A 10,886-nucleotide genomic window follows, 5' to 3' on the forward strand; every position below is an offset into this window, starting at 1 on the left:
CAGAAATGTGAAACACGCGCTACGAAAAGCGTATGAACGACGATGTCGAGTAAAGCATAGTTTTTTAACATTAATTCCTATGAAAGTCAGCCGGGACCATACAAAACTGACTACAGTAGAGCGTCGTTTATCCGAAAGCTGGTTATCCGAAACGTCCGTTATTTGAAAGCATTCCAGTCGGCAAATTAAAATGTTCGCTAGTGCTGTGGCGCTGCAATCTTCGGCTATTTCTCGGGCTACTGAAATATTTTACGTTTTTGATACTAAATTAACTTCTGAAGTATAATTTTTTATTGTTTTTATATTTTTCAATAAATTTATTTTGTTTGTACAAAATAAAATAATAATTTTTAACGATACAATAGTCTTTGTTAGGCTTAACATCGACGAAAATTCAACGCAAAGCTACACGCAACGGAAAGAAATTTCAACATTGGATAAATTAATATATTTTTTAGTACATGATTCGTTATTTGAAAAATAAGTTATTCGAACCACCCCAGTCCCTAATTTATTCGGATGAACGACGCTCTACTGTACTTAACCGACGGTGTCTGGTTATACCTATGACGCCTTATGCGGACTCGACTGTATTATTATTTAACGAATGCTTGATAATTTGAATTTTTTTGCTATGTATTAAATATTATTTTGCAGATGGCCCAGATTTGGAAGACTCGTCATAACTGTATTAATGTTAACAGGAATTATCATGTATATAGTTGATGTAGTTTCGAACAGATATTACGTGATGTTTGGAATACCTGCAGCTTCTGAGTATAAACTTTTAACTTTTTTATTTTTTGATCATGGATGGTTATTACTAAAAGAAACTAATTTATATTTTCGTTTATTATTGTAGGAAAACTTATAAATATGTTGCTTATAACTATCTTAAACCATATTATTCTCATCTTGGTACTTATTGTTTTGGTGCTTTGATTGGAGATATATTAAGAAAGAAGAAAAAGGTCACATTTGGAAAGGTATACTAATATATATATATATACGTATATACACGAGTAATTATTTATTTTGACATGGGTATAACTCCGGCTGTAATTTTAGTCACATTTTAAATGTTTTTAATGCATTTAATTTAAAGAATGTAATATTCAACAAATCATGTAATACTTCAGTTTAGTAGTGGTTGACCCTCGTACATCGTACATTCCCTTTAATAATAGATTTTTGCTCGTCATCTTTCTCACTGTTTTGGAGAAAAAAGTTATGAACTGAAATAACATGACATCCGGTTTATATCGGAAGTAATCATATAGTTAATCGCAGCCAATAACTAAACCTTCTCGAAGTCGAAGATTAATGGAAAAAATCTCGACTTTGAATTAAATATTTTTATGTTAACGATTTTAGTATATAAAATTTTCTGAAATTATTTCGATTCTGTAAATTTTCAGTTATCGAGCCTGTTTTTAAGAATATGCTGACAGGACGATTAATCTTTAATTATGGATGACACTGTAGCCGTCCTTGTTTTTGGAGTGTCAAAAAATACGAAAAAAAGAAAGAAAAAAACAAAAGAAAATAACAATGGAACAAATTATTAAATTGTATTCATTTATGTCGGTGTTGATTGTTTTATGACGGGCACCCTACTTTCTGCATTCGGTAACATCTATAATAATATTATAAAGAGGTAATGTTTGTAAGTAAGTTTGTATCTACTAAACTTCTTATCCGATTTCAAAAATTCTTTCACCAATATTTAGAATGGAACTTCGGGGTGGACATAGGCTGTATATTATTCCGTTAAACATTCATATAAATTAAAATATATAATCGAGGTTAAGGCTTTTATGTCCAACAGATGGCGCTAAGAGTATGACACCCTAAGTTTGCTTTTCTGTGAGGCATTATGCTTTTCTGTGAGGATAAACTAAAGCAGATCATCTTCTATCTATCTATATAGATAAAAATGTAATGTTTGTTTGTTCCTACCGATTCCTTTGAAATTTTCACACAACGCTGCATTCGAATGCGCAAGTGTTTTTATATAATATACATGCTGCAATTTTCCACACTGGGGGAGATGGACAGGATTAAGGCTTATCGTAAAGAACTCTGCTCCTATTATACTATTTTAGATGCGGTTTTTTTTTCGTTTTTGATTGCGTTTTAATAGGGTACGTCAGGAGAATGTACACTAAGAAGGGTTTTTTCGAAAAATTACCCCCCCCGGGAAAGTGTTATACATTTATAATAGATACATTTTGAGCCACAACAACGCGTGGTGGGGGTCTGCTAGTAGTTTATAAATAAAAGAATGAGGACAAGAGGCGCTAAGGGTACTATTGTTTTCAACGGTGAGCTATAGTGTTTATTTATCTCATTCTTGTACGGCGATTTTGTTCAACTCTTTCAAGTTATTAATTCACGTGCTTTTTGTTGAATTTTTCTGAAATTTGGCAAGGTCGTTGCTTTATTATGGAAATTAATGGTATTAAATTTTTGTGATCAAAAGTCGAGCGGGAATAAAGGGAGTAAAGGAAGTCGTTTGTATCTCGCGCTGGGTCGAACCTTACGAAGATTTTACTTGTTATTAGAATTTACAATTTTTTTATAAAACCCATCCCACTTATTAAAATTAAACGTTCTGCCATTTTAAAATACAGTTGTTAAAAATATTAAAAGTTTAATAAAATATCATAACAGATGACACCACCCAATGTTGCCGGGAAAGTTTAGCAACTCGTTGCTGTTACTTAAAATTTGATTTTGCAATTTTAAAATCTTCATTTAAGTATTCATCGAAGACGAAAAAATTGATCTTCTGGAAACGTTACAAAAAAATGAATAATATTCGTAGTTTCTTACGATTGGGAATTTTTATATCTGTATGATTACTATATTTAAAATTTTTAATAAAAAAGTTATAATTAATTCTTATATTTAAATTAATATTTAATATTATTAATAAATGTTAACATCAAAAGTATTATATTAAATGGAATAAATACTGCGTTTACTGAAGTAAGTATTTTCAAATTCCTTCAAAAGAATAAAAGATAATTAGAAAAAACTTCAAAATGTTTCAAAACTCGTTTAACACGAAAACACTATGTAATATGCAATATCTAATATATAATCGAGACGAGTTGATAATGATAATGATGATAATAATAATAAGCGCAGAGCCCGAACGGTTAGGAGTTGAAAATTGAAATTTGGTACACAGTTATGTACACGAGAACGCACACTGAGAAGGGATTTTTCGAAATTCCCCTGCGGGGGAGAAAAACAGGATTAAGATTTAACACTTCCATCAGCAATGGAAGTGTTAGGTAACAATGAAAGTTTTAAATAACAATAGAATTTTTAAGTAACAATGGAATTGTTAAGAGAAAGAGACGTGCAAGACGCAGATACAGATTTTTTCGTTTTTGCGAGAAATCGAACATATTTTTAGACACATCTAAAAATTCTCTAATTAGTCTGGAAACAAGGGGACCCAATTCTTGCATTCTGTGAAATCGAACATATTTTTAGACCCATCTAAAAATTCTCTAATTAGTCTGGAAACAAGGGGACCCAATTCTTGCATTCTGTGAAAACAGGTAAGGTTGACTGTAACGTAATAATCTTAATTTTAGTTATCGTTACTTTTGCCCAAGCAACGCCGGGCCTACCTGCTAGTATACACATAATTAAATAATTAATTTTACAATTACTTTAACAATGAAAAAATTTTGTTCATAATAGCAACATTCAATATACTGTACTGTACTGTACCTGTGTATTTGCGAGGATTTTGATGTAAACAATAATATATATTTGATTTGTAAAATAATTTTTAACCTGTGTAGTCTCTTTTTCCTTTAAAACTTTTGTAATGCGATCGTGTATAAAAATACTGTAATAATTTTCCCGCATTCGTGCAATGTTATATTGTTTTATTCATCCTGCAACGTCCCAAATTTGGCGAATGCTTTCGGTCACGGAAACACAGTGAACTAAGTGACTAATTATTAAGAAGGGTATTACTGGATGCATTCAATTTCTCGAGATAGGGGCGACTGATAACGCCAGATTGCAAATTAATATTGTGATTCCGAGGACATGCCGTTGCCCTCACGGATATATGTTTTGAGTCATTATCTCGTTTATAAATGAAAGAGCTGTCAATGCGATAATACTCAACAGATTGCAACGATAGCATCTAAGTGTAAATTACACTATCCATATTATTAGGTACAGAACACAGTTTTCCGGCTAAAATAGCATTAACACCGAAGATAATGACGACACCCGTACCAAATTTCAATATTATTTGTAGTTCTAGATCAATTTTTAACTTTATCTATATGGTCTACACTGATTTCGCTTATCTGAATAAATCCTATTATGTTTGGTGTTATCTGACGATACACTTTTGTTCCAAACTTCGAAAGTGCAGTCTTTGTAGAGTTTCGTAAGACCGAGAAAATTCGGTTTATGTCATCGGATAAGTTTAGACTTTTTAATCTTAACTGTAGCTTTCAAGGCCTCTGTGTGTAATTGTAGTATTCATATGTACTCTTATGTCATGTTTGAATTTTCTCTTCATCTGTAATGACAAGTCGCAATGTGCATTGTTATCAACCGTACACAGTAACTTTCTATTTGGTACTCAATACCTTCTTAAATTTTGCTAATATGGTAGGTCACTGTTTTTTTAAGAACATCTTCTGATTCTGATTTCTCAATAGATAATCTTTTCTTTAATTATCGAAGATAAATGACTGGGAGTATTCATTATCTTACGACATAGTATTTAACAATGCCATCGTCTCCGATACGTTTAATATTTGTCTCCGTACAATATTTTTTTTTAATGTAAACAAACAGGTTTTATTCACTTTTTTAAATAAAATGTTCTTATTTTGGCATTCTGAACTCGAAAGTTTATTGTTGAAGCTTAATTTATCGATTTTTTTCTCTAAGTTTTATCGTTTAAGACTGAAATGATGAGTGAGGACAAGCTAAAAACCTTTTACTTTAGTTTATCATCTGCAGTCTTAGTAATTTGAAAAACTCTGAATTAAGTTTGCGTTTATCAGAAGTAGAGTGACGGGAGGAACTTTGACCATTACAGTAATTTCGATCAGCCCATATCTAAAAACTTGGCAGCTCATATAACACGTGTTCTTTTTTGCTTGTGTTTTGTTCTTTTGCGGGATGGTTGTGTCATCGGTTTTATGGTGATCTGTATTTAGATGTGATCTTTTAACCCTCGGAAAAGTTGTTTAAACTCTTGTCGCCCTGTTCTCACTAAGAGGGCCCTTTTTTTTAGCATGACTGTTATGGATTCCGCCAGACCCACAATGGGGCGGCCGAGTGGTGAAGGTCGGAGACCGAGATATCCGAACTGACAACCGGGTTGGAATCCGGATAGGGGGACCGGATTTAAACTCGCGTAACCCAGAGCAGTAGGCGGCCAGTTCGACCACTTCGCCATCTGGCTGTCAAACTTGAAAATAATTACAACATAATAAAAGAATTGTTAGACTGGTGTACAAATATTTTATGTTTGGTAAACTTTTACTATAAGAAAAGTATATAATTTTTTTAAGCTAAGGTACAAACTTATTCGTATAATGCTGTAATTTAGATTTTGACAATTTAAAGTAATTCTTTTCACTGAAACTAATTTAAAGCTTAAATTTTGTTAATAAAAATTACAGTTCTGTTGGCAGAATTTTCAAATTATTATTTTGAGCAAAGAATTCTGATGATGTACGTTGCTTGTATATTTTTGTCGTGACTTATTATATTAAATTGTGACGGCTGTTAAATTAACACACCATACACTAATAAACCAAATTTCCATTTCCTCTTTTGAATAGAACAGTAAAAATCTACGAACGAGCTGCATAACTTTCCCGGCTAATATAAGATTTTATTTCAAAATGACTTTTATATTATTAATAATAATAAATAAAATTGTGTTTGGCATCCTATCTGTTACGAGATTTCGATATAAAAATAGCATTGATATTATTTATTTTTACTTAAAATACAAAAAGCTTAATTTTGACAGTAGTGATGAGACAGTTCTCTTTAAATTTTTAAACATTTATTTTCAATTCACAGAAAGTATTATAATCAAAACTAAAAATCTTTTTATGTATTCCGTTTATTAAGAATTTCCCGTTTAAATTTGTAGATTACCGTTTTACTTTGTTGGACCGGATGCATTGTCTTAATGACATTATCAATTTTTGGAGCGCATGGTTATAAGAAAAATATTATGGCCAACGAAAATATAATCATCGCCTTTCAGTGCATTGCTCCATTTGCTTGGACCGTAGGATTAGCTTGGTTGACAGTGGCTTGTGTCACAGGTCACGGAGGTAAGGCAGTTCTCATTATCCAGTGTTTACAATCGATTTTTTTCCATTTAAATATAGTTATCAATAAATACATTTACGGCGTTTTATCTATTTTATTCTGTGTTTAATTTACTATAACTGGTAAAAAGCTAAATTTTTAATTTTATTAATTACGTTTGTTAACTTAGTTTTAAACCTTTAGCTGAAGTAAAATACAATTTGCTAAATGATACATCGCTTATCTACTATTTAAAGAAATAAATACAGTAACTGAATTAATTAAAGTTATTTAGATAATTATTACTTTCATACCGTAAAGTACTGTATATTTATATTGAATCCAATCTATATTATATTATCTAAACAAGTTCATTTACTTTACCGATACAGTTTTCTCGAATATTAAATTAATAGCCTGGAAGTTGTACTTAGTTCAGTTTAATTTTCAAACTGTTCTGACTAAAGTAATCCGATTTTCCTTATTTTCAGAAATTATCCGTATTCGTTTAAACGTTTTTATTTATTTGTCACTCGAAAAAGATTAAATAATCACTTTACCGTAAACTGTTTTTTGTGTACATTTACTTCTTTTTTTTTATTAAAGTCCAACCGTCACGTTATAAAAATTTAATTTTTTTTTTATTTTCAGGAACCGTCAATCGCTTGTTATCTCTTCGTATTTTTGTGGTGTTAAACAGTCTGTATGTTTGGATATATCTGCTTCACGCTCTAATTACATTTTATGTTTTTTGCAGTATGAGAAAGGCTACAGGTGTTTTACAGTTTAATTTGGTAAAGTTGAAAATTTTCATGTTACGGAATAGACTTTCTAATCTGATCTTTAATAATTCGCCAATTGAACTATGCGCTTTCATTTATGTGATAATTTAAGTCATTCTTAAGTCTGGGACATATAGGCATAAAAATTTGTATAAGGGTGAAAAATAGGTACACACAGGCAAACAATATGTACAGTACACAAAAATTAAAAACAGACAAATCAGTACACGCTAATACTGAACGTAGCAATTATTTGTTATTTCCATATTTATTCATAGAATTTTCGGCATATTGCATAATTTTAAAAGTAACTTAGAAAAGAAACAGATAAAAAAATCTTCTTATATTTTATTACATGTATTTCGAAATCGTTTTTGCGACAGACTACAGGTAATTTTTTCAAATTAGTGTGATGCTGTTTTTCAACAAGAAGTTCAGCATTCGCAATCGTTGTAGTCACACTTACTAGAAATTACAAAAGATCAAAAGTGTGCTGTGCACGTGTTTGAAAGGGCTTTTTATATCTTTTTACGAGTCTTCTGGTGGTGATGATTAGTTAGTTCACTTTCGGCCGCAACATTACTTCGTAGAAATGATAACTTGTCTTTTCATTGCTGTTTAAACGAGAGAAACTAACTGTGACATTGCCCGATGTGATTGCTGCATGCTTGATTGCACTGATTCTATTAATGAATATTTATATTCAGCTGTAATTGTGCGAGTTCATCATAAAATTTCTGTAATTTTACTTACTGTTACCCAGTCTAAATTATTTTTCGTAATTTGCTGCAATTGTGCTAGAATCTGGGGAAAGACTGTTCTTATTGTCATACAGAATATATCAACAGTTTTCACCAGCAGCAGATTTTTGCTTTCCAGTTCAGTTTTCTGTCCCCGGTGGTCCCACCGCCACCCGTTGCTGTATCTGAATGAGCGTACAAGCAAGTCCCACCGACTTAAGTGCAATACAACCTTCTACTAGACATTATGAACCATTATCATAAATGTCAATATGTAGATTAGTACTAATTCACTAATATATAGCATACTAATTCACTAATATACGAGTAGTTAAAAATCTATATACAGTGAAACTGATAAAGATCTGATGGATTAACGCTCCTAACAACAGCTAAAACATTTCTGGGAGGCATCCTAACAAGAACAATAAAACCAATTTCAACTGCAAAAAATTACTCTAAATTGTGAAAACTCTCCGAGCTCGAGCTCGAATAAAAATAAAGAAGACGAATGATTCTATGACGCAGATCCCTGTACTATTATTGTGAAATAATAATCAGAACAATTCTTATTGTTTTTGAAAATTTTAATATCTTAAGACACTAAAATGTCTTAAGATTTTTAGGCTTTATCACAGATATATGGAGAGTGTCAATGGCTGAATTCAACGAAGGTCGAGAAAAACGAAATCCTACTCGGATATAATATACAGTAATACCTCGATTTTCGTTTACTTCGGTTATCGTCGATTCCGGATTTTGCCGATTGTTTTCGGACGATTATCGACGAAAACCGAAGTATCACTGTACAGTGTACACCCATGTACCTAGCATCAAATTGCATTAATTCTTTAGCTTCTGTTGACCTATCCTAAAACTCTCCAGTTATAGGCAGAAACAAAATGGTTATAGGCTAAAACGTTTCCACCGAAACTTGTGGAGCGATGAGAAATGGCATCAGGATAATTTTACCTAGATTTTCCTAATTATAAGACTACCCGAAACATTACTCTAAAAGCTTGAAATTAGTCTAGAAAAGGGTAATTACTCTAGAATCGGCAGCACTGGTCAAAAATAAACACAATACAAACTTTACAAGTGTTTGCAATGCGCCCGTTGACAACTTACAAGCTATCCTTCGTATCGTGGTTGCATCAGCTGCTGTTCAGAAGGCGTTATGGATTTTCTTAATCACCAAAACGCGTAGTGGTCAAATCTCATAAAAGCCACGACGCGAATTTCGCTTTGTGGCCGCTTTGAAACGACCACAACGCATTATGTATGTTTTTTCGCTCAATGAGCGATTTCGGTCTTTGAGCCTAACATATATAATCATAAAATACTTGTAAACCTAGATAAAACCTATACGTATATATAACCATACAAAACAACCATTATACACATGTTTATAAACGTATAGGGGAGATCGGGGCAACTTCGGCAAGCGGGGCAAGTTTGTCAAGCGCTTTTTTTAAAAAACAAATTAAAAGGAGACTTTAGTTATAGGTTAGGCAGTTGAGTTTTATTGGTGGCTTGTTGAGTGTAGTGTTTTTATTGTTCTCCAACAAGCGTAGTTGAATTATCAAGCAAATTTTCATTTTCGTTCAATTCCATATAATATTTTTTTTCCATTTATATTGAATTGGCAGGTTTTGTTATAATTCCATGATAACGAAAGTTACTTTTCCTGTTAGAAGGATGTAACTTCAACTTATTCACGTGGCCAGATCGTGGCTTGGCATTCTGTTCTCAGGGTTGTACTTAATGTTTCGAAATCATGACTAGCGGGGTAAGATCGGCAACATAAAGCCACATTAGAAGCAAAGGATAAAAATCAAACAGATGATAAATGAAAACATGTTTGCATTTGTTATTCATGTATATATGTCTTTGAACTTGCATTTCGTTGTAATAATATTAAATGGGTGTTGGATTTGTATTTCTTTGTTTTAATAGTGAATTCCAACTTATACATTGTTAATAACATAATTTTATATACGTGCCTATCTTGCCCCATTACTGTTGCCCCTATACCAGGGGCAACTTTAATAAAAATAATTAAAATAATTACAACTTTACAAAAAGAGAGAAGTTGCCGATCTTGCCCCTATACCCGGGGCAACTTCGTCAATTTCTCTCTTCTTGTAAAGTTGTAATTATTTTAATTATTTTTATTTCCAAACTGATTTTAACCAGTTCTATAGTAAGGTAACATTCCAATAGACAATATGCAAAGCTTTTTTTTCAGTTTACAGCAGTATTTATTACACAAAATTTAAGTAAAGCTTAACATGCCGATCTTGCCCCGATCTCCCCTATATATATATAACCTATATGAAACCTTGTATAACTATACGTACATAACTATAACAATACTCTATGTCTCCATATATATAAACCTCACAATACCATACAACAAAGTATTGTAGAAGCCTCATAAAATTTATGTCAAAGTTAACAAAGTTAATTAAACGTTGGGACCTTATCTCAAACTATGTACTGTACAGTACAATACATCAGTACAATACATCATAAAACAATATAAATCTATGCACCGTATAATCATAAAATAAATATAAATAAAAACCTGAGTTATACACCATTCTTTTAAACTATCCTACGTATTAACACCCCCTTTAACACATTGTATTACATACTTGGTAATACCATAATTATGTACCATTATTGTTGTTTGGTATTGAGCCATATCACCTTCCTGCTCATCCCATTGGGAAACAGAGTACTTTGCTACTGAGGTTTAATTTAGTAATTCTGTATTATTATATTTCATGTTTATCACATTACCAAGACCTAAATATACTTGAGGTTTTTTTGTTAGAATTTTGAAATGCATACCCAATAGTTCACCTATAATTTCGGTATACACATACCTTTGCCAACTCTCGACACTAACTACTTTTTATCCTACTCTCATATATCTTTTTATAGTTAAGCTCGCAATCCTTTGGTACTCACACCTAGTATTATCCAAGCACACTTTAGAATCCCTTCTCTTCTTATACATTTGCTGGTTTTG

The 10,886-nt window shown here is 31.8% G+C and overlaps 1 protein-coding gene across 1 annotated transcript; it reads left to right on the plus strand.

The window, feature by feature from the left end:
* The first annotated feature begins 643 nt into the window (after nucleotides 1-643).
* On the plus strand, nucleotides 644-6,590 carry LOC111637924. Its single transcript, XM_023383534.1, has 4 exons — nucleotides 644-777; nucleotides 863-986; nucleotides 6,164-6,350; nucleotides 6,532-6,590. Exons 1-4 carry the CDS (start codon nucleotides 695-697, stop codon nucleotides 6,588-6,590), a joined length of 453 nt encoding a protein of 150 aa, XP_023239302.1. The 5' UTR covers nucleotides 644-694.
* Nucleotides 6,591-10,886: the final 4,296 nt, after the last annotated feature.

This window comes from Centruroides sculpturatus, unplaced genomic scaffold, assembly GCF_000671375.1.
Source record: "Centruroides sculpturatus isolate CEXI.00-Female unplaced genomic scaffold, Cexi_2.0 scaffold994, whole genome shotgun sequence".
In the NCBI taxonomy this organism is placed as follows: domain Eukaryota; kingdom Metazoa; phylum Arthropoda; class Arachnida; order Scorpiones; family Buthidae; genus Centruroides; species Centruroides sculpturatus.